At 42.8% G+C, this 25693-nt stretch overlaps 1 protein-coding gene across 1 annotated transcript; it reads right to left on the bottom strand.

The window, feature by feature from the left end:
* Positions 1-305: 305 nt before the first annotated feature.
* LOC126539075 (uncharacterized) lies at positions 306-1439 on the bottom strand. Its single transcript, XM_050185791.3, has one exon. The coding sequence runs from the start codon at positions 1399-1401 to the stop codon at positions 766-768; it is 636 nt and encodes a 211-aa protein (XP_050041748.3). The 5' UTR covers positions 1402-1439; the 3' UTR covers positions 306-765.
* Positions 1440-25693: the final 24254 nt, after the last annotated feature.

Here is a 25693-nt window from a genome sequence, read left to right as displayed (position 1 = left end):
CAACAAAGGCCAACTCTTGCACTTGTTCGTTAATGCACTCATTTACGGAATTTAGCAACCCATCATGCGGCGAAGAATAATACAGGTCTTGATTACAATAATACAGTTGATTATCTTGTGGAGCATAAACTTAGACCAGTAATATCTGACAAGGAAGGTTATTTCGTAATTATGCCAGATGACACGTTTTGGAAAAAGCGATTTCAGCCATAAAAAAAGAATTTACAGCCAGTAAAACTCAAGCCTTCGGTAGTTAAGTGACGTATGCTTGACCTCCTTCACGACATAATCTTGATAGGGTTGTCTGTAATGTCAAGAAAGCTAAATCCCTCACCTTAGAACTGTTTTTCTCTGCCAAGACCCATAAACAAGGAATTCCTTTTCGTGCTATAGTTTCAGAGAAAGGGTCGTGACAGGTTTGTGTCGCTAGTTACCTACAGAACTGCTTAGCCTCACAATTTTTTTCAGATCCCTTTTGCTTACGTAATTCTCAGGCACAAGTTTTTTTTTTTTATTCAGATACCCTAAAGGCCCTTATGGGCATTACATAGGGGGGGGGGGGTTAACAACAGGATATTTCAAACACAATTAGGGGGGGGGGAAGGCAATATAGAACACCGTGGTAAAGATCACCGAATACAACAAGAAAATATAAAAAGAAAAAAAGGAAAGAGAATTGCATACATGATGAAAACAACAACAACAACACTCCGTACAAAGCATGTAGATACACTTAAAATGCGTCAAAGGCATAAAATTCTGCTTTTACCCAACATGCGTAAAACTCCGCTTCAAATTACTAACAAATGAGTCATGATCACGTATAGAAGCAATTTCTTTTGGCAGCTTATTCCAGTGATGAATAGCTAGAAAGAGCGGTGATTGTCGCAGGAGATTCGTACGTGCAAACATGGGACGCACTTTGAAGGGATGGTCGAGGCGGGGAAAACATTTTTGTGGGGGTTTGATATGGGATGCTGTAAAGGATGACGGGGTATGATACAATCTGTGGAAGTGGGAAAGCAGTGCTAACAGTCGTCGTGTTTCTAGGGACGGTAATTGGAGGGACTCTTTGATAGCCGTGATGCTGGATGTTCTAGAGTATGTTTTAGTGATGAAGCGTGCTGCTTTATTTTGTAAAGATTCCAGCTTGTTTATTAGGTAAGTCTGATTTGGATTCCATATTATGGAAGCGTATTCAATCTTTGAGCGAACTAGAGCTGTGTAAGCTAATAATTTAGTTGACTCATTTGCTAAATACAAATTTCGCCTAATGAATCCAAGTGTTTTATTCGCTTTCGAAATTATTTCATCAATGTGATCATTCCATGTAAGGTTAGAAGTTAAATGGACTCCCAAATATTTTAATGTAGACACATTCTCTATGCATATGCTGTTCATAAAATATGAACTTAAGTGAACGTTACTGGCTCTGCTAAATGTCACTGTTTTAGTTTTAGAAACATTAATTTCCATTTGCTATTGCTCGCACCAAAGTGAGATTTTCTTTAGGTCGGCCTGTAAAATATTAGTGTCTTCAGAGGTTATAATTTGTCTGTAAAGAACGCAGTCATCTGCAAACAATCGAACTGTTGAGGTCAGGTTGTTACTGATGTCATTAATGTAAATTAAGAATAAGATTGGGCGAAGTACGGATCCCTGAGGAACGCCAGATTTAACTTGTGCTAAAGCGGAAAAGTGATCATTTACGGAAACAAATTGGTAGCGATTGGTTAAAAAACTTGAGATCCAATTAATAATTTTACCATGTATGTTAAGCCGGCTAAGTTTCATCATTAAGCGAGAATGGGGAACTTTATCGAATGCTTTCTTGAAGTCAATAAATATGGCATCGATTTTTATGGAATCGTGAACAGCTTGATGAAGATCAGTTATAAGTTCAAAAAGCTGTGTTTCACAAGAGCGTCCTTTCTGAAATCCATGTTGATTGTTAGAAAAGAAGTTATGTTCAGATAAATATTTCATAACTGCGGAAGATATGATATGCTCAAGTAATTTACATGGAATATTAGTCAAGGATATAGGTCTATAGTTTGAGGGCACTGATCGGTCACCTGATTTATAAATGGGAGTGATACGACCGACCTTCCAGTCATCTGGTACAGTTCCTGTATCTATTGATTGCTGGAAAAGGGCGGCTAATACGGGAGATATTATAGGTTTAGTCATTTTAAGCATCTTTGTGCAGATGCCGTCTGGACCTGGCGCTGAGTTATTCGAAAGTCGATCGATGGCCGCGTCTATTCCCTCTGGTGTAATTATGAGATCATTCATAGATGAGTTAATTGAAGGAAACGTAAGGTCAGGTGTAATTGGATTTTCGTTTGTGAATACAGAGCTGAAAAACGAGTTTAATTCAGTCGCAGCTTCAGATGGTGAGAGTAGCTCACCGTTACTTATGATTGGTATAGTGGATTGAGAAGAGTGTTTAGGGTTAATTACTTTCCAAAACTTTTTCGGATTGTTCATTATCATGCTGACGATGTCACCGTTAAAAAACTTGTCTTTAGATGCTTCAATTTCAGCTTTACATTTATTTGATTGTTCTCGGTATCGCTGCCAATCACCATCCGAGTGGGACAACTTAGCTTTAGAGTAAAGGCGTTTCTTTTTATTTATTGCTCTCTTTACTTGGGACGTGAACCATGTGCTCTGTGTTGATGACGTTATTCTAATTTTGGGAACGTGCTTTTGTTTCAGTTCAATAAGCTTTCTTCGGATAGCGAGCCAGTTATCATTTGTATTGCGATAAGCCATGGTTTCCAAGAACCACACAGAAAAATATGACAGCTCTGTAAGAATCGCGTCGATATTTGCACGGGAGTAATCGTAAATAGATTTCGTTGCCTTTTCTGGTTTACTACTTTGTAATTGGTATTCACAGTGTAGTACGTTGTGGTCGCTAATACATTCAAGGACGTGAACAAGCATATTTTCCGGTTCGGTTGTGAGAACTAGATCTAGAATAGCGTTTCCACGTGTTGGTTTGCAAACTATTTGATGCAGATCAAATGAACAAAGAACATCGAGAAATTCCGTGCATTCGCTCTTCCTTGCGCAACCTAGGGGCGTACACGTCTGCCAATTTATTGTGGGGTAGTTGAAATCGCCAGCAAGGATTATAGGTGAAGTTGGATACTTGTCTTGGATTAAAGTTAGGGAATGATTAAGACTCTCGATGAATTCAGAAGTAGCATCAGGCGGACGGTAACAGACCCCAACTGCGCAAGTCACAGAGGGACAGACCTGAAGTGAAATCCACAAAATTTCAATATTTGACTGTGTGTCAACAACGCGAGCACATAGATTAGATTTCACGGCAGCTACAACACCGCCTCCCCGTGCGCCCACTCTATCATTTCTAAATATAGTAAAGTTTCTAGAGAGCGACAGCTCGTTGTCCCCAATATCGGGTGTAAGCCAAGTTTCTGTCCCAAGAACAATATCTACAGAACAAGCCTCAATAAATGCACATAGCTGGTCTTGTTTGTGAAACATGCTTCGAAAGTTGCACAGCAGGAGTGACAATGAATCACCTTGATTAGCATGACTATGTCAATCATTCTGGTTAGTTTCGTCCCCTCGTGCGCCAACAGTAGGTTGCTCACTCAGCCGACTTACTTCGGCTTCATTGCGCGTTGAAAGACAGGTTACTTTGTTTTGTGATGAATCAAAGGTGTAACATTTGCTTCCAAGAAGAAGTTTATCGTAGACCACTGTATATTTTTCGTTAGGCTTACGTACTTCGCGAGCGAAATCTCTGAGTTTTTTCCTGATGAGCTGCATTCGGGCCGAGAAATCATCTTCAATCCACACGCGTGGCTTCTGCAGGTCCTTCAATTTGGAAGCATTTCTTAAAATGATGCTCTTGTCTTTAAAACTCAGGAATTTCACGACAATTGGTCGGATGTGACCTGCTTTAGGTCGACCTATTCTGTGGGCTCGCTCTATTTCGCCTGCATTGAAGCCTAGCTTAGTTAACACAAACTGGTTGATGATGCGTTCAGTGTCAATCCATGTTTCTTTTGGTTCTTCCGGGATTCCCTTAAATATTAGGTTATTTCTGCGCATACGGTTATTTAGGTCATCAACAACCAGATTGGCCTGCTCCAACTGTTTAGTTTCTATGGTTTTCAGCTGCTCCTGCGATTCCTGAACGACTGAGTTAACGGTGGTGACGTCATGACACAGGTTATCAACTGCTTTTAGTCGCTCTTCGACACCACTGAGTCGCCTTTTGATGTTAGTGACGCTCGTTTGAATATCCTTTAGCTTGTTTGAAGTGTCTTTCTGAAATTTTTCGTTTGACAACGTTAACTCTTTAACAAGCGCGAGAACTTGGTCCACCTTATCCGGGCCTGGGTTGGTCTCTACGTCGCCAGCGCAGAGTATCAAATGAGCAATACAAAACAAAACCAAGGAACAGCGTCCACCCATGCGCCAGCAACTAGTAGCCAAGGCAGGCCTAAGCCATATTGGCGAACAACCACTGGCAAAATGGCCATGCGCTACAAAGCGGCCTATCCGCGCACGGTAAGTACACAGATCAATGCCCATGGTGAATCAAACGACACTCGGGATTTGCAGCCTAAAGAGTAACGAAGTTGAAGAAGCTCTCGTCACAACCCACTCACCTATGATACATGAAACAATACTGCGTGAGCTGCGAACAGTCGGCTGCAAATCCCGTTCGGTGCTTGTGGACGATCCCTTTTGTAGGCGACTGAGTGGAGGGCGCTGCGTGCGATGTCAGCCGCTTCTGCGTGGGTTGGGGCGCAGATCGCCTGCGCGATGGAAGGCGATCAGCCTGTAGCCACGAGGCAGCTCGGCAGGTGGTTCGATGACCAGCTATCGGCTTGGAGCGCCACAATCTTCGTGTCGTCACTTGGTCGCTTGCTTCTCGAAATTGTCAGAACCTATGATACATAAAACAATAATGCGTGAGCTGCGAACAGTCGACTGCAAATCCCGTTCGGTGCTTGTGGACGATCCCTTTTGTAGGCGACTGAGTGGAAGGCGCTGCGTGCGATGTCAGCCGCTTCTGCGTGGGTTGGGGCGCAGATCGCCTGCGCGATGGAAGGCGATCAGGCTGTAGCCACGAGGCAGCTCGGCAGGCGGTTCGATGACCAGCTATCGGCTTGGAGCGCCACAATCTTCGTGTCGTCAATTGGTCGCTTGCTTCTCGAAATTGTCAGAACCTTTGATACATGAAACAATAATGCGTGAGCTGCGAACAGTCGGCTGCAAGTTGAGTATTTGAGAGAGGAAAATCCTGGTGATTGTACAGCCTTTAGTATGGATATCGAAGACCTGTATTATTCCCTACCGCGTGATGGGTTGCTAAATTCCGTAAATTAGTGCATTAAAGAACAAGTGCAAGAGTCGGGTTTTATTGACAGATGCGGTGTTTTCACGGGAGCTTTTCTAGAAATTCTTTCAATGTACTTGAAGTGGACGCTTATTGGGTGGAGAGATGGCGTTTTTCTGCAGAAATGAGGCATTTGCATTGGCTCAAAGGTTGCCCCTATTCTTAGCAACATTCACCTGAGTAAGGTTGACAACTGCTTAGCGAAAGCCTTAGGTGATAGCTTTATCAAGATATTTCGTTACGTTGACGATTACCTGATTTTCTGCAATAGGGAAGAATTCGATTCTGCTGCCACCTCAGTAAGTGAGCAATTTAAACTTTACGGATGAGGAATAGAGTTTACCGAGGAATTTCCTCAGCGACGCGTAATTCAGTTTCTTGACATTTCCTTGATCTTCGAACAAAATCTTGTTTGTTTGCAGTACTCCCCAAGTTCTTTCGAAGCCGTTGCTAAACTTTCAATCCAAGCATTCCAAAGTAGCAAAAAACAGAATGGCCATGTCGTGCCTTAAGTCTTCCCTCACTAGATCCTGCATGCACAAAATGAGCGCCAATTTTAATGCGCAGGTCCGGCGCCTATTAGGAGCAGGTTATCCTAGTGTAGCAGTGGCCACTGTGGCTGAGCGCCTAAAGAAGTCGGTTTCGAGAGGGACGGATGTGATTACAGAAAGCAGTAATAGCAAAAAAAGAGTAGTGGTTATTCCGTATATTCATTCATTGTCGCACAGGCCTAACGAAGTTGCAAGTAGATATGATGTTAATGTTGCTTTCACTGCTCCCAATGAGCTAGGTAAGATATGCGCTGCCGTACAGAGAAAAAAAGAGCGGGTAAAAGGGAAAAAAGAAACGAACAGATATTTGTTCAGTGAAGCACAATAAGAACCGTTTTACTGACTCTCGTATGGGTGTGGTTTATAATATTCCCCTTACCTGTGGCCGGTTCGACGTAGGGCAAATGGGACGGTGTATCAATGAGAGGCTAATGGCGCATAAAAGGTCGTTGACCGGTGGATCGCCTTCTAATATTTCGCTACATTGCCGAGATTGTAACTGCACGCCAGAGTTAGATGAATGCGCGATATTGTACAGGCATAAGAATGAAGATACGCGTCTTATGGTAGAGGCATGAGATATCTATAATGGTGGAGGTGCGTGCGTGAGTCAGCCTTCGATTACTCTAAATAAGGAAGAGATTAAGTGCCTTAACAGTTATCTCTCACGTAGACCGGCACGTGTACCCGACTGACACGTGGTGTTATCATTCCTGAGCATGCGCAGATGAGATTTGTGTCTTCTTTCTTCTTTCGGCTCAGTGCTCCCTTCAGTTTAATTATTTATTAATTTATTTACAGTACCCTCTGAGTAAATATACATTATAGAGGGGAGAGGCTACATAAAGGAAGTAAAAAATGATATACAGGAAAGGCGCAGTATAAGTAAAAATAGAAAATTACACTAGCTCACTAACACACAGAAAAAATAGTGGTCGTAGTTCACCATAGAAATTTCGTCATACACTTCAATATACAGGTTGCGAATGATAGGTAAATACATACATAGTTAATTTGAAAAAATAGTACTTATACAATAACAAAGCACATGATATACTGAACGCAAGTTTCGTGATTTACATGTAGTGAACTAACGCATTTCTAAATTGAACAGGATTACTTATATTAACAATGGATGCTGGCAGACCGTTCCATTCGTTGCATGTTTTAGGTAAAAATGATTGCGAATGTGTTAGTGTGTTAGAGCGATTAACATGTACCTTATGCGTATGATCTCTACGTGAGAAGATGAATGGCGCTGGGTTAATCCATGCCGACCGAAGCGCAGCGTTCTGGTAGTAAATATTATGAAATAAGCATAGGCGTGATTGTTTCCTGCGGGTTAATAGCGACGGTAGGTTCAGAGTAGTATTCATTTGTGTCACGCTTGCTGTACGATGATAATTAGCTAGCATAAACCGAGCGGAGCGTTTCTGGACACTTTCAAGGCAGTTAATTTAGGTCGAATGATGTCGGTCCCATACTGATGATGCATATTCCAACTGTGGACGGACATATGTCGTGTATAACAAATGTTTGAGTGATAATGGTGCGAACGAGAAGTTTCTACGAAGATATCCAAGTGTGCGATTAGCTTTGCTCGTTATAAAGTCGATATCGTACTTCCAGGATAAGTTATAGGTTATATGGACGCCCAGATATTGGTAATTTATTACGCTCTCTAAAGGAATGTTATTAAGTAAATAGGCAGGACAAGCTTCATTAGTACGGGATATTCGCATTGATTTACATTTCTTGACGTTAAGCTGCATGTGCCATTTCATAGTCCAGGTATGCAGTGTGTTGAAATCGTCCTGAAGAGATGAAATATTAGTATCATTAGTAATCTTACGATATATTACGCAGTCATCTGCAAAAAGACAAATTTTAGACGAAATGTTATCAGGTAGATCATTAATGTAGATTAAAAACAACAGCGGCCCAATCACAGACCCCATGTGGAACACCTGATTTAACTGGGGTTATAGTTGAATTAACTTCATTTGCGCTTACAAATTGCATGCGGTGTGTTAGAAATGCTTTTATCCAATTAAGTACATTAGTATCATTGTTTAGTGCGCTGAGTTTAGATAGCAGTAATTTGTGGTGTACTTTGTCAAAAGCTTTAGCGAAATCAAGAAAGATACAGTCCGCAAGAAATCCTGCGTCCAAGTTGGAATGCAAGTCGTTAGTACAGCAAAGAAGCTGGGTATCACAGGACAATGTTTTACGAAAACCATGTTGGCTAGAGGTAAAGAAGTTGTTAGATTCAAGGTGATTGATTACCTGAGAATAAATTACGTGCTCTATTATTTTACAGGGCACTGAAGTCAAACTAATGGGCCTATAATTAGAAGGCTTACGCTTATCACCACATTAGTGAATTGGAACGATCATAGCCGTTTTCCAATCTAAAGGCAATGTGCCGTTGTGAAGCGACTGAGAAAAAAGTAATTCTAATATTATCAAGCAGAACTCACTAGTACTGTGTAAAAATTTAATGCTAATTCCATCAACACCACATGACGATTTCAATTCTAATTTATTTATAACTGATTTATTACCGTTACTATTAAATGCTATGGGATCCATGTGGGGGTATCTTTTAGGCCGTATTTCAGGAGGAGGAGTAACATGCGAAGACGGCGAAAAGGCATGTACGAACGTGTCATTTAGCACGTCAGCGCATGCGTGGTCGGCGATTGCTTTCCCAGTTAGTGAAGTTAGAGTAACCTTTCTAGTGTTATCTCCTTTCATAGAGCTCCAGAATGCCTTACTGTTAGTTTTCAGTAGCTTGGGAAGGGTAACGTTGTAGTAGGAAAATTTTTCAGACCGCAAATTTGAAAAGCACGTGGCAGCAGCAGATTTGTATGAGAACCAGCGCTCAGGATTTAGTGACCGTTTAGCGATACGAAATAGGCGTTTCTTTTTCTTACTTAGTCTGCTAAGGTGTCTATTATACCACGGTGCGTTACTATTTGAATATATAGGTCGGACTGGAATATAACGATTTATTAGATCAGATACTTTTTCTTTAAAGACGCGGCAATTTGTCTCGACAGAACGATCAAGATGGCAAAGTAGAAACGTGTCAAGAAAGGAAGCAAGTTCGTTGTTTATTGCCGAGATGTTAGCCTTTTTATAATCTTTTATTTCCTTAAATTGTTTACGTTTCAGTGGTAGTGATATCGTGATTGTAAAATGTAATGTATCCTGGTCGCTAAGGCCAGGTAAGTGCGTTATCGGGGCTATAATATCAGCTGATGATGTCAGCAGGAGATCAAGTAATGATGACGTAGTGCCTGTTACACGTGTCGGAATAAGGACCGTTTGTACTAAGGTAAAGTCAGAACAAATAGCGATAAATTGATTAGCCTCACTGGATGATGGGTTAGAGAAGGGACATGTGCTTGACCAATTTATGTTAGGAAAGTTAAAGTCACCCATAAGAATTATTTTTGCTCCCGGGAATCTTACTGTTAACTGATTTAGACAGTCATGCAGGTGATCACAAAACGAACTATTCGAGGAAGGCCGGTAGCAGACGCCTAAGATAATTTTTTTGAAATTAATGGTTAAACAACACCACATAGATTCAATTTCAGTGATTATTGGTACGTTAAAGCACTCAACGTCTTTACTAACAGCAAGTAATACACCGCCCCCTATTCTGTCAGTACGGTCATTCCTATACACAACGTATCTTTTACGGCAATGAAACAATTCTTTGTTTGTTATTTTGTTAGTCAACCAAGTTTCAGTTATCGCTATTATGTCAGCATCAGTGACATCAACCAGAAAACACAATTCGTCCCTTTTATTAAATATACTGCGAATATTAGTGAATACAACAGAAATACCATGTTTCGATGAAGTGCAAGCACCCCCCTTGCGTTTCGCTATAGCGAGTTCTCAAAAACACGACCTGAGCGCAGAATTCGAGGATCGGAATTTCTGTTTCGTGGCGTTATTTCGTAGACAACATCGTTATCTAGGTCGTAGCCGTAACATTTTTCTCCCACGGATAGTATTTTCTAACGTAGCCTGTAGGCTACATTTAGTCCCTTGCCATATTCCGTTAATTTGTGTCTTATATTTCGCGTTGCCTCACAGAAGTCTTCGCTCACAGTCAGGCTGCTTCCTTTCAGAAGAGAGTGCTTAGACACAACTTGTTCTTTGGTTTCATAAGAGAAAAACTTAACTATTATCGGCCGTGATTTTTCTTGACTGTAGCGGCCAATCCTATGTGCACGCACTATGTGGTCGCAAGTTAAACTAAGTTTTAAACTGTTATTTATCAAATCCAGGGCTTTTTCCTCTGACTGTATATAATTTTCTGTTGGAGTATCCGGTACTCAAAAAAAAAAAAGCCAGATTTTCGCGACGTGAGCGATCTTCCGCGTCATCAAGCCGCGCACAAAGCGTGTTCGTGTCAGTTACTACACCCTCAATCGTCTCGCGCAATAAGCTGACATCCTGTTTCCATTCATCAAGGATGGCCTTTTGGCTTTCCACGTGCTGCAGTCTTTGATCGATGTCAGATATAGTATCTGAAACGGTTCTTTGCTGTTATTTCGGCTCATGAATTGTCTACGACATAGAATTTTGCACAGATACCATTCTAATAGTTCTTTCATTTAGGTCCCTCACGGTTTTACGTACTTCAGCAAGGACATTGTCCTTGGGTGGGCTAGGATTGCTTTCCACGTCACCACACAGTGAAAGAAACAAGGAACAGAACGGGTAACTCAAGGCTTCTGGGCATGGAAGCACGACAATGAAGCGATAACTAGATTTAAAGCAAAGAAGTGGCAGTTTGGAAATGTAACTGACCTGCAGGGTGATAAAAAACAAGTGTGAGCCTTTCATCTTGTCGATGCCTCCGTGCCCTCTGACTGCCCAGAGCGTGTTGCTTGGCTTTAAGCGTCCCGCTGCTGGCGCTGTCGATGCTCTCGCGGTTGCGCAGTGATGAGCCGAAGATACAAATGGGGTGTCGTTCCAGATGTAGATTGGATGGCGGCTTTGATCCGGGCGAAGTGTGGCGGGAACAGGCTCACCGAATTTGCCGGCCTCAGAACCATGAACGATAGGTTCGCCATACGAATCCCGTGGAACAGCGCACCGGAAACCGGGGATGAAGGCAGCGAGTAACGGCACGGTGAAGAAAGACAAGTGTGAGCCTGCCATCTTGTCGGTGCCTCCGTGCCCTCTCTCCCGTTGATAGTCGGCATTCTTGTTGTCCACTTCTCTACTCTTGTGTCCTGTCTGCACGCCTCACTTCTTTTTTGCATAATGAATCCTTACCAACTAGCTCAGCTTTCCGTCGTTCTAAGCAGTCATCGAATGTTGCACATGTCGCCAGAGTGCGAGAGTGAAAATGGTCACATTACCCTTTGCTTTATTCATTGTTGCATTTCTAGGAGAATGTGTTGTTTAGGGACCAATAAATTCATGCTTTTATTCACCTCACATTGTCTGATATGTCATCTGTTTCTTCATTTTAGCATAATATGGTATGCGGGACTTACTCGTTTTTAAGTGCTATACTAATTGCTGCCTTTACCCAAGAAACACACATCGTGTAATAGGAAATACAAATTTGTGCATATGTGAGTTTTAAAGCAAAGCTTTCGTAGTCTTTTATTTTGAACTTCCCACAGCGGTTGCTGCTGCTGCGGCTGCTATGGTTGCGGAATGATTGAGATAGTGCATATGCAAGGAAGAATCGCGGCAGCGATGAGACACGAGGAACTTGTTTGTACCATACCGCGTCGAATGTGCACAATGCCCTCTGGATCTACCGGGTAGTCACCACATTAGCCTCATGACAGCTGCACAGTCATGAAAGAAGGCAGAGAATGTGTTGAACCGACGCAGTCGCGAGACGAGTGAATAAAAGCGTTGCAACTTTTCGCTCGCAGTTCCCATACAAATACAAGGGGCGGGAGGGGGGGGGGGGTAGGAAAAAGAAGTGAGACGGCAAGGCAATGCTCGATAAACTTAACTTCGAGGCACCGTACTTTGCGTTTCTGGTATTTAGTAAATACAAAACCATGCCCACATGTCTAGCGGACAACTTTCGCAGGGTGCACAGAAGCAGAGCCACATTAATTAAATGCACCACAGGGTCTAGGCGACACAACGGAAGCGGACGCGCGTAAATCAAAACTTTTGTGCCTGCCGCGATAGCTTTAGGTTTGTGGCATTGTTCGAGGTAGCAGTATTTATGGAGGCCGAATCAATGTGAGGGGGGAAATAGAAAACGCTCCCGCACTTTGATTTAGGGACACGTTCAAGAACACCATGGTGCCAAAATAATCCGGAGTGCGGCACTATGGCCTGCTTCATAATCAGATTGCGGTTTTGGGAGGCACAGCCCCATTTTCAAATTCAAATTTAAGGCTTCTGCCACGATGTGATGTGCCATGTGAGACAAGAACAATGTTCAACGCTCTCAGAGGTCATGAAATATGGCGCTCAAGAACACCTCAACCGAACACCTCTCCCTTTGTGTTTAGTGTAGTACGCAGACAAACAGCAGTGCTGCTTGGAAGGTAAATATTAAGATCAACACACCGTTCTCGTGTTAAGAACAGGTTGAAAAATTGATCATTCGCCTTTACCATCACCACTAAATATCGTCAAATAATGCAAACAGCAAAGAAAGCTACGCTTACATCGGCTCCCACAGTGCGTGGGAACTGGAAAAAAATTTTTTTTTCGCAATTCACAACGTGAGCACCCTGTGAACACTCACTAGATTCAGTGCTGCATTACGGCCATATGCTACGGAGCTTCTTTTTCTACAGCAGTGAAGGAAAATCACATGTTTCAACAATTCGTGTAATTAGACATGACTTCCTGCTTTCACAGTACCTTAAATGTCTTGCGAAAGCAGGTACATAACCTCTATTTTGCGTAAGAGAATATAGATGGTCCATTCTAGCTGATGGTATTCTGTAAGTATGGAAGATGTTTCTGATTCCGCGATCACAGTTGCTATCTCGATAGCTACTTTTCTCACGAAGGTAGGAGGATGCAGAGAGAGGAGGATGAAAAGCATTTTTACCAATTATCTACGCTCTACTCAGGCTCACCTTTCTCCCTTTCGACGCCAATCCTGATGGCATATCATATCGAACAATAGACTTTCCTCATGATTTGAGCTTTCTTATTTAGGCAGTCATAGGCTAGGATAACGCGCTTATTGACGATAAGTTCCACTAGCCATTTACGCAGCGTCTTCTCAAAAAAATAATTCCAGGGTACTTTTGATGTATAATATGAATAATGACAAACCATGCGATAAAAAAAAACAAGTAGGTTTCAACAACAGCAAGGCTCTGACGTCGGATGAGCGTAAGAACAAGAAAGGGTTACACAGGACCGTTGGTTTTTAATCCGGATCATTTTATAAGAAGCTTACGGGAAGTACTGCGAGGTCATTTTAAATGTTTGGTCCGCATAAATAAATAACCTAACCTAAATGGTGAATACAAGAATAATGGCAAATTTTAAAAAGCTTATTTAAAATTATAATTAAGGATTTTCAATATGTAAAGAAAGCCTAAATATATTAGGATACCGAGAAGGGTTTGTGGACAGTGTAATTTGGTAGGCGAACTTAGGAGTGTGAAATTTGCCGTTCTGAATTACGGATGCAGAGAGGGTTCATTCAAGGTCAGTCACATGAAGATACAATTTATTGCGGGACCTAAGAGTACTCTAGGCGGGAAGGACAAATCACCTGCTACAAAGTCCGATGCTTCGCTCGCTTTAGGCGCTGGAAGTGCTTCCAGCGTCCAGCTGGTGCCACCTGGCACAGAGGCGCTGGCGAATGGGTGCAGCTATTGAACAATAGGAGAGGAGGTCACCTGCGACCTTGATCTACACGGACGCCACTCTCCACAGGTGCTTCTGGTTCGGGATGTCAAGCATGGTTCGACAGTCAAGAGCTGGCGTGGAGCCTCCACACGCAGACCCCGTCGTAGTGCAACAAGGAGGAGGCCTTTATACCGGCTATGCCACTGGAAGAAGTTTTCCACATACCTTGCAAAGCGATAATTCTCCTTCACGGTGTATTGACCATAATGTTTTTGGGAAGCCAGTTCCGAAAGGCTTCATTAACAATGGTGTTGTGAATTTCTTGGTAAAGAGGTGATATTTGGAGTGTTCTAGCAGAATAATGTGAGTGATGTACCTGAAAGGGTTTCCTCATAATTTATATGTTTTGTGTCGCTCTGAAAAGAATTAACGCCGCAAGTTTCTCATGACATTCAGGATTTATCTATTACTGTTTAGGAAGCTTTCAACTGTAAAAAATGTTTCATAAGGGTTTATCGCCAGCAGAGACTGCAGAAAATGAAACAGGATGAGGATACAGTCAGCTTGTAGTGACAGGGAAGAAACAGAACGTGGCATTTCACGGCGTGTCACAAAACCAACTCTTCATTAATGAACCTGTTCCCACAAAAACAGGGTACACTCCGGCAGAACTAGAGAGAGAGGAGATAAATTGATCGTCGAAATCTGATAAGTGGGTCAAGCAAAGTGTGAGACTGGGCTGGTTAGCATTCGATATTCATATAGCCAGGGTGAACGCAGACAAAGTACACAAAAAAGCGATAAAAACAAGGGCTGACATCCAACTGGCAATGTCTGTGTGTGCTTTTGCACTGTTTATGTAAAACACGGGTCAATTGCGTCGGCTATTTATGCATGACTCATCGACGATTCCAGTCTAATTAATGGTGCTTGCATGCATTCTAATATATACACCACTATTCGCGTCGCGCATATGTAGTCTGATCACATAAAGTTCAGCGACAACAGTCGAGGATCTTCGTAAGTTATGTGTCACTTACGCAAGCCCTTCGCTCTAAGAGATATGTACAAAACATCCATCAGAGCAAATGGCAAAAGGGATTGTCTGCAACATTCCCCTGAAGTATACGCAAGACCAGCTCCTGCTTGCTCTGGTGAACTCGAGAAACCCCTCTTTAACATACGCCAAGCGGCTCGGCAGTACGACCACCGTAATATTGCTGTATGAGGAAAACAGAGTCCCCACATGGGCTTACTTCAATAGCGTCATGATAAGAGTAACTTTAGCATAGGTTGTTTTGTGCATAGGTAGCTTAGTGTTTTTTTTTTCTTCGACCTTCTTTCCTTTTATTTTTTTTTGGCCACTTCAGTATTTTATTTATATGTACATATATTCTTCCGCGAAGAGCGGTTTCCGCCACTTCTTTTATGGTCTCTTTGACAGGCACGATAGCCCACGACCACCAGCAAAACAGGTAATAGATATGTGCTGTGCGCGCCGTTGACGGGTGGTTGTCACATGGTCGTGTCACAGGCCTCGTGCGCAGAACTCCTTCATTCTCAATTCTACTCACCCGTCGTTAACACACCTTCGCTAATTGCCGCACCCACCAAACTTACCCTCTCTCTCTTTTCGAAGAACCCTACTTAGTCCACTTGTCGAAGCGTTGGCTCACGCTTTCACCTTGTTCTCGATTTGCTCATCGTCTTTATTTTCCATTTGCCTCCTTCCCCCTGTTTTACTTGGTAGCCGGCAATTTCTTACGCGCCCTAATGAAGGACTGTGAAATATGAAAAAGATAGGGTAAGCAAACTGCTTACGCTAAAGAAGAGAGCGTTTATTTACCAGGTGGCCTAAATGATGAAGCCTTGATAATATTTCTCTATTCATTCCTTTTTTCATGGTCATTACTTATATAGTCATACCTCATTTGCATCGCCTGTTAGGCGTAATTACATCGACCGCGTCTCCATTAAATCGTGTGCTTCGCTCACGGTTTCTTTCTTTGACTGAGAGGTCATGTGAGCTCATCCCGGAGATAGTTTAGCCAGTGGTGCCGTGAGCATAAGTTTCGACTATATTGGCGCGAACTATGCCCGTACTCCTAGTTTCGAACACTTTGGCATGTGTTCTCGCTTCTGGTGGGCACCAGGAAAGCCACTTTCCGGGCAACATAGTCTCGGGAGAGCCCTGGGACGGTATAACGCAAGGCAGATATGATGTGTGCACACTGATTATGCATAATTAGACCGAACGAAAGAAACATAATTATTTTTGAATTAACGCCTGTTTCGCCATAATGCTCTGTCATTGATCAAACGGTTTCTGGTGGCACCTACTTCGCCTCTATTTAACTCGACGTCTCAAAACCACGAGAACTCACGGCATCAATGTGACGTGTACGGGTTAAGGATCTATTAACACGCCGGCTAAAAATGAACTTTTTACAATAGCCGCAGATCGCTCCTCTCCGAAAGGAAGAGAACATGGCTGCCCACCGAGCGCTCTGGCACTACAGCTAATCGGAGCGGCCTGGGAGCATGGATTTATTTGCGTATAATAAAGATTTTCCCGTGGCAGATTCATATTATGGAGACCTTTCGGCATGCATGCGAGATCACTTTCCGAAGTCTTCTTTGTGAGGGTCCGTTGTGTTTATATTTTTAACGTTCCGTTGCACCCCACCACGATGTTTCACCAGCGACAGCAAGATAAGCAACGGGAAGCGGATGAATCGCAGACGACGACACCAGCCTTCTTCTCCGGTTACCTAATTTCACTTTGCATGCTAGGCCCCATCGAAACGCTCTCCACGTGAGCGTGCTCCACGGATTTTGTAAGCCAATTCGATAAGAAAATCCGCTCAGTGTAGGCAATGCTATTGGCTTCGAAAGAAAAAAGAATCCTTTCGCAAAGGATGAGCGAATTTCACTGGGGATTTCAAGGAAGGCTGCGGGTTACCACCTGATGCTTGAAATGGTGGTTACCTAAATTTGACCTGAGGAGATTGGAATAAAAAGAGATTTGAATAGTTTTACGTTATTCGGCCCGTACATGCGAAGTTGCTTTATTTCCCGAAAGCCTACTGTGCAGTGGCTTTGCCTCTGCATAGCTATATCGACGGCGGTGCATCCTTTACAGGAATTTATTGTATATGGAAAATTTATTTTTTAGAATTTATGGCCGCTAATTACACCCGTACCTTTCATTTTCCAGATTCTGCTACTCATTTTCGTTTTCTTTGTCTCGTCTATACCTTGATAACTCTTTCTGATACCCCCTGCGTTTTGATTGCTCTTGTGCCTCGCTACGATGCTTTGCTAGCGCGCAAGGGCCGTGATCTTTCTTCTTTGACTGGTTACACTGAGGTGCCTACCAAGAAAGTCGGGATATGTGCCAGCTTTTGAACCGTGATTCTAGTTCTCTCAAATGTGCTGCGTATGCACGTATTATGCAGTTAGCCTCAATAGAGAAAAAAATGGTCTTGTGCGAAGTACGAAGATGGTCGTTCTGGAAAAAAAAAAACGTTCTCTACAACGCTTGAGAACTTCGTTAATGGAAGTTTCTCGCTAATCTCAATCATACACCAGCACAATGAGTCATCATTACGGACTAAAAGAACAGTGCTAAAGATCATGTGCGATATGAACAGGAAGCGTAACCAACATCCAGTGACCCAAGATTTTAGTTAATTTAATAGTAAGGCCGCTGTCGCTGGCCACACTATAGTTTTGCAGCGGCTGCGTGCACACTGTGGCATATGCAGAAATGACAAGGCTTACCTAGTAGTATTTAAAGAAATACCGGACAAAATATTTTTTATAGTACGGTGCATCAGCAATCGCAAAGAAACATTCCCACACGGAGAGGAATAGTGTGTGCAGCCTGTCGCTTCCAAATTTATTTCTCACCTGAATAGATCTTATCCGAAAATCTAGATTTGCACATCATCTTCCCCGTCGTCTCGAGATTTTATATCATCAACTCTATCTGAACGCCACGTTCACCAATAACTAACTACCTCCACCAGCTTGGTGTGCCCACCATCCTGTAATGTGATAACCGTGGTGCATCCGAAACTGTGTAGCTCATGTTGTCGGAATGTCAAGATCACAGAGAAGAGATAATGTGCTATTTTGTTGGAATGTCCTATGTTTCCAGAGAATCACTAGATTTTGGTTATATGTCTTCTACTGCAAAGCACAGGCAAGCTTTCAAATTTCTTTTTATATTCCTTCAAGACAATCACGTAATTTGCAAGCTATAGCATGTTTAGAGGAACACCCGTCCGGTTTGCCTCACGTGTAAATAACAAAATCATTATTTTCCCTTTTTTCCCCTTTCCCTAGGCAGAATGGCATGAAGCTGCGTGTTTATACCTCGGTACAATTGCTTGTATTTTAATAAAGAGCGTCACTTCACTCTCTCTCTATCAAGCGAAATGTATGTGGACGAAGAGCGCAGTTAGCCTAGATGTTGAAAAAATTGTTCATGTAACAAGTACGAAGAGAGAAGCTAATGTAAAAGAAGTTCTGTACAACTCTCGAGAACTTTCTCAATTAGGTTTCTTATTGTTCTCAATTCTTGCGAAGTGTGGTAATTAGCATGTCTAATTAGGCAGTTAAGGAGAATTTAAAATATTTCGTGAGTTGCTTTATAATACACCGAGCACGCATTTTGACCGCGATAGAAACTTACTTCGGTTTATAAGTTTGTTTAGTTCTCTATTGTCTCTTGTTGTGCAATTGCTGTGACCATGCGTGATGTATGTTACTGCCTTGATTTCTAAAATTGGTATCTTCGAGAAGCCTAACCAACGGCCTTCGATTTATTGTGCTATGCGCAGGTGTTCCTCTGAAGCGATTCAAGCGATGCCGTAGTATCAGGGAAGCAGCTGTTGGAGGAAGCATCAGCCGAGGCGCCGAGACATTGTCACGGCAGGACAACCTGGATGTCGACCGCGGCCTGGTGTCCGGTGCCAACAGTCCCACAACGTCTCATCATTCTACCGTGGATGACGGGTTCATGGAGGAGGTCATGGCAATGGCCGACGACTTGTGCGACTAGAAATGAATATTCTATCAACCGACAATGACAGGACTCGAAAGTCATCGAATCATTATGCAAAAAATAGGTGAGGCGTGCAGACGGGACAGAAGAGCAGAGAAGTGAACAACACGAACGCTGACTTTCAACTGAAGGGAGCTCTGGGGCGAAAAAAATGAAAGAAGACACAAAACTCATCTGCGCATCCTAGTAGTAACACCACGTGTCAGTCGGCTACACCTGCCGGTCTACGTGAGAAGTAACTGTTAAGGCACTTGATCACTTCCTTATTTAAAGTAATCGAAGGCTGACTCACGCACGCACCTCCTTCTTCATAGATATGCCATTCCCCTACCATAATATGCGTATCTTCGTTCTTAAGCCGGTACAATACCGCGCATTCATCTAACTCTGGCGTGCAGTTGCAATCTCGGGAAAGTAGCGAAAGATTAAAAGGCGATCCACCGGTCAACGACCTTTTATGCTCCATTAGCCTGTCATTGATGCACCGTCCCGTTTTCAAGACGTAGCACTGGCCACAGCTAAGGGGAATTTTTTAAACCACACCCATACGACAGTCAGTAAAACTGTTGTTCTTATTGTGTTTCACTGGACAAATATCTGTTCGTTTTTTTCCTTTTATTCGCTCCTTTTTTCTCTCTACGGCAGCGCATATCTTACATAGCTCATTGGGAGCAGTGAAAGCAACATTAACATCACATCTACTTGCAACTTTTTTTAAGCCTGTGCGACACTGAATGAATATACGGAATAGCCACTACTCTTTTTTTTTTTGCTATTACTGCTTTCTGTAATCACGTCTGTCCATCTCGAAACCGACTTCTTTAGGCGCTCAGCCACAGTGGCCACTGCTACACTAGGAGAACCTGCTTGTAATAGGCGCCGGACATGCGCATTAAAATTGGCGCTCATTTTGTGCATGCAGGATCTAGTGAGGGAGGACTTAAGGCACGACATCGTAATTCGGTTTTTTTACTACTTTGGAATGCTTGGATTGAAAGTTTAGCAACGGCTTCGAAAACCTTGGGCAGTACTGCCAACAAACAGGATTTTGTTCAAAGATCAAGGAAATGTCAAGAAACTGAATTACGCGTCGCTGAGGAAATTCATTGGTAAACTTTATTCCTCATCCATAAAGTTTAAATTGCTCACTTACTGAGGTGGCAGCAGAATCGAATTCTTCCCTATTGCAGAAAATCAGGTAATCGTCAACGTAACGAAATATCTTGATAACGCCATCACCTAAGGCTTTCTCTAAGGAGTTGTCAACCTTACTAAGGTAAATATTGCTAAGAAACGAGGCAACCTTTGAGCCAATGCAAATGCTTGATTTCTGCAGAAAAACGCCATCTCTGCACCGAATCAGCATCGACTTCAAGTACATTGAAGGAATTTCTAGAAAAGCTCCCTTGAAAACGCCGCATCTGTCAATAAAAGCCGACTCTTGCACTTGTTCTTTAATGCACTCATTTACGGAATTTAGCAACCCATCATGCGGCAAGGAATAATACAGGTCTTCGATATCCATGCTAAAAGCTGTACAATCACCAGGATTTTCCTCTCTGAAATACTGAACTAGTGCCTGAGAATTACTTAAGCAAAAGGGGTCCGAAAAAAATTGTGAAGCTAAGCAGTTCGGTAGGTAACTAGCGACAAAAACCTGCCACGTCCCTTTCTCTGATACTATAGCACCAAAAGGAATTTCTTGTTTATGGGTCTTGGCCGAGAATAACAGTTCTAAGGTGAGGGCTTTAGCTTTCTTGACGTTACAGACAACCCTATCAAGATTATGTCTTGACAACATGTCAACCGCACGTTGCTTAACTACGGAAGGCTTGAGTTTTACTGGCTGTAAATTCTTTTTTATGGCTTAAATCGCTTTTTCCAAAACATGTCATCTGGTATAATTACGAAATAACCTTCCTTGTCAGGTAGTACTGGCCTAAGTTTATGCTCCGCAAGATAATCAACTAGCGGTCAGACAGGGTCAGACGTCTTAAAATGAGAATTTGATCGTTTAATGTTAGCAATGCTCACAATCAAATTCTCATTTTAAGACGTTTGACCCTGTCCGACCGTTAGTTATTAGTTAAGGAAGGTTATTTCATAATTATGCCAGAAGACATGTTTTCAGAAGAAGCGATTTCAGCCAGAAAAAAGAATTTACAGCCACTAAAACTCAAGCCTTCCGTAGTTAAGCAACGTGCGGTTGACCTGTTGTCAAGACATAATCTTGATAGGGTTGTCTGTAACGTCAAGAAAGCTAAAGCCCTCACCTTAGAACTGTTATTCTCGGCCAAGACCCATAAACAAGAAATTCCTTTTCGTGCTATAGTGTCAGAGAAAGGGACGTGGCAGGTCTGTGTCGCTAGTTACCTACAGAGCTGCTTAGCTTCACTAGTTTTTTCAAACCCCTTTTGCATACGTAATTCTCAGGCACTAGTTCAGTATTTGAGAGAGGAAAATCGTGGTGATTGTACAGCTTTTAGTATGGATATCGAAGACCTGTATTATTCTTTGCCGCATGATTGGTTGCTAAATTCCGCAAATGAGTGCATTAAATAACAAGTGCAAGAGTCGGCTTTTATTGACAGATGCGGTGTTTTCACGGGCGCTTTTCTAGAAATTATTTCAATGTACTTGAAGGCGACGCTAATTGGGTGGAGAGATGGCGTTTTTCTGTAGAAATGAGGCATTTGCATTGGCTCAAAGGTTGCCCCTATTCTTATCAATATTTACCTGTGTAAGGTTGACAACTGCTTAGAGGAAGCCTTAGGTGATAGCGTTATCAAGATATTTCGTTACGTTGACGATTACGTGATTTTCTGCCATAGGAAAGAATTCGATTCCGCTGCCGCCTCAGTAAGTGAGCAATTGAAACTTTGTGGGGGAGGATTAATGTTTACCAAGGAATTTCCAAAGCGACGCGTAATTCAGTTTCTTGACAATTCCTTGATCTTCGAACAAAATCATGTTTGTTTGCAGTACTCCCCAAGTCCTTCGAAGCCGTTGCTAAACTTTCAATCCAAGCATTCCAAAGTAGTAAAAAACGGAATTGCCATGTCGTGCTTTAAGTCTTTAAGTCCCTCGCCAGATCCTGCATGCCCAAAATGAGCGCCAGTTTTAATGCGCAGATCCGGCGCCTATTAGAAGCAGGTTATCCAAGAGTAGCAGTGGCCACTGTGGCTGAGCGCCTAAAGAAGTCGGTTTCGAGAGGGACGGACGTGATTACAGAAAGCATTAATATCAAAAGAAGAGTAGTGGCTATTCCGTATATTCATTCAGTGTCGCACAGGCTTAAAATGTTGCAAGTAGATATGATGTTAATGTTGCTTTCACTGCTCCCAATAAGCTAGGTAAGATATGCGCTGCCGTACAGAGAAAAAAGGAGCGGGTAAAAGGAAGAAAACGAGAAGATATTTGTCCAGTGAAGCACAATAAGAACAACAGATCTACTGACTGTCGTATGGGTGTCGTTTATAAGATTCCCCTTAGCTGTGGCCAGTTCTACGTAGGGCACACGGGACGGTGTATCAATCAGAGGCTAATGGAGCATAAAAGTCCTTGACTGGTGGATCGCCTTCTAATCTTTCACTACATTGCCGAGATTGTAACTTCACGCCAGAGTTAGATGAATGCGCGATATTGTACAGGCATATCTATAATGGTGGAGGTGCGTGCGTGAGTCAGCTTTCTATTACATTAAATAAGCAAGAGATTAAGTGCCTTAACAGTTATCCCTCACGTAGACCGGCACGTGTACCCGACTGACACGTGGTGTTACCATTCCCGAGCATGCGGAGATGAGTTTTGTGTCTTCTTTCTTTTTTTGCCTCTGTGCTCCCTTCAGTTGATAGTCGGCGTTGCGTGTTGTCCACTTCTCTACTCTTGTGTCCTGTCTGCATGCCTCACTTCCTTTTTGCATAATGAATCCTTACCAACTAGCTCAGCTTTCTGTCGTTCTAAGCAGTCATCGAATGTTGCACATGTCGCCAGAGTGCGAGAGTGAAAATGGTGATGTGTTGTGAAAAGAATGTGTTGTTTAGGGACGAATTAATTCATGCTTTTATTCAGCTCACATTGTGTGATATGTCATCTGTTTCTTCCTTTTAGCATTTTACGGTATGTGGGGGCTTACTCGTTTCTAAGTGCTATACTAATTGCTGCATTTACCCAAGAAACACACATCGTGTAGTAGGAAATCCAAATTTCTGCATATGTGAGTTTTAAAGCAAAGCTTTCGTAGTCTTTTATATTTACTTTCCCACTGCGGTTGCTGCTGCAGCGGCTGCTATGGTTGGGGAATGATTCTGAGCGTGCATATACAAGGAAGAATCGCGGCAGCACCGAGGCACGAGGAACTTGTTTTGACCACACCGCGTCGAATGTGCACAATGCCCTCTGGATCTACCGGGTCGTCACCACATTAGCCTCTGGACAGCTGCACAGTGATGACAGAAGGCAGAGAATGGGTTGAACCGACGCAGTCACGAAACGAGTGAATAACAGCGTTGCAACTGTTCGCTCGCAGTTCTCATACAAATACAAGTGGTGGGGGGAGGGGTAGGAAAACGACGTGACACGGCAAGGAAATGCTCGACAAACTTAATTTCGAGGTACAGTACGGTGCGTTTCTGCTATTTAGTAAAGACAACACCATTCCCATATGTCTAGCGGACAACTTTCGCAGGGCACGCAGAAGCAGAGCGGCATTAATTAAATGCACCGCAGGGTCTAGGCGACACAACGGAAACGGACGCGCGTATATCAAAACATTTGTGCCTGCCGTGATAGCTTTAGGTTTGTGGCATTGTTCGAGGTCGCAGTATTTATGGAGGCCGAAGCAATGTGAGGGGGGAAATAGAAAACGCTCCCGCACTTTGATTTAGGGACACCTTCAAGTACACTATGGCCTGCTTCATGATCAGATTGCGGTTTTGGCAGGCACAGCCCCATTTTCAAATTCAAGTTTGAGGCTTCTGCCACAATGTGATGTGCCATGTGAGACAATAACAATGTTCAACGCTCTCAAAGGCCAAGAAATATGGCGCTCAAAAACACTTCAAGCGAACACCTCTCCCTTTGTGTTTAGTGTACTACGCTGACAAACAGCACTGCTGACAAACAGCAGTACTGCTTGGAAGGTAAATATTAACATCAACACACCATTCTCGTGTTAAGAACAGGTTGAAAAATTGACCATTCGCCTTTAGCATCACCACTAAATATCGTCACATAATGCAAGCAGCAAAGAAAGCTACGCTTACATCGACTCACACAGTGCGTGGGATCTGGAAATTTTTTTTTCCCAGTTCACAACGTGAGCACCTAGTCAACACTCACTAGAATCAGTGCTGCATTACGGCCATATGCAACGGAGCTTCTTTTTCTACACTGGTGAAGGAAAATCACGTGTTTAAACAATTCGTGTAATTAGACATGACTTCCTGCTTTCACAGTATTTTAAATGTCTTGCGGTGGTGGATATAATCGTGCTTTTCGCTGCACATTCTTCTTATACGTTTCGCTTTTGCGTCAAAAATTCCTTGCCTGCAATGTCGCGGGTGATGACTGTTGTAGTCTAAATATTGCTAGCTATCTGTAGGCTTCCGGTAAAGTGTCATTCCCAGTTTTCCGTTTTTTATGTTGTCCGTCGTATCCAAGAAGTTGATCTGACTAGGAGAGTGGTGAGCAGTAAATAAAATACTCGGGTGAAAGTGATTGAAATGGCTAATTAAGTCAGCTAAGGCGCTTGTGCCGTGTTCCTATATTATAAATATGTGGTCAATGTAACGAAGATAGGTGTGGGGTTTTAAAGGGTAGGATTTCACCAGCTGTGCTTCAAGCTGTCCCTTGAAAATGTTCGCATACGTGGGAGCGAATGGCGTGCCCATGCTAGTGCCGAAAATTTGGAGGTAGTGAATAGAATCGGATTCGATATAGTTCTGCGTGAGAACTAACCTAAGGAGATATAAGTAAACTTCAGTAGGGTGCGCTTGGGCATCGATTGCGAGAGATCTAGAAACGGCTTCAATTCCTTCACTCATGGGAATGTTGATGTAGAGGGCAGAAACATCCAAATTGACCAGAATTGCGCGGTCGGAAAGGATTTGGCTGGCGTTGATGCCGTCAATAATTCGAAGGAAGTGCGGCGTGTTTTGAATGAAGGATGGGAGGGTGGTGGGTATGTTTGACAGGTGGTGATTTAAGAATTTAGATAGGGACTCAGTAGGTGTGTTGTTATTAGGCACAAGAGGCCGACCTGGGATTTCTGCTGCCAATATTTCTTCGACTGGAACTTTATGTATTTTAGGAAGAAGATAAAAGCGGCCTGCTTTTTTCTTGGGCATCATAAAGCGATATTCAGATTGCGTGATTAGTGCCCTGGACAGAAGCTCCACTATTGTGTATATCACATTATTGCTGTAATATGAAGTTGGGTTAGAGTGCAGTTTTCTGTAATGGGTGTGGTTGTTCAGTTGTTTAGAGGCCTCACTCTCGTACTTTTCTATAGGCCAGATTACAATACTGCCGCCTTTGTCTGCTGGGTTTATTACAATATTTCTTCCGGCGAGTTCTTTAAGGATTTGCTGCTGAACGGGGTTCAAATATTTGCATTTTCGGCAATGCCGCACTGACTAGAATTTTCATTGATATCAGTTTTATGTATAAATCGAGGTCTGGGCACTGTTCGGCTTCCAGTGTCCACGTGCTAGGTTGTCTAAGAGAGTCTATATCTTCTTTTCTTAAATCTGGTCTATCGAAAAAGAACTCCTTGATGCGCATGCATAGTGAAAACCCTGTTATATCTTTGTGGAGTTCGTATTCGTTTGCTGCGTAGTTCGTCGGACACAACGTTAG

This window comes from Dermacentor andersoni, chromosome 3 (assembly GCF_023375885.2).
Source record: "Dermacentor andersoni chromosome 3, qqDerAnde1_hic_scaffold, whole genome shotgun sequence".
Taxonomy (NCBI): Eukaryota; Metazoa; Arthropoda; class Arachnida; order Ixodida; family Ixodidae; genus Dermacentor; species Dermacentor andersoni.
This window is presented reverse-complemented; position numbering and strand designations above follow the sequence as displayed.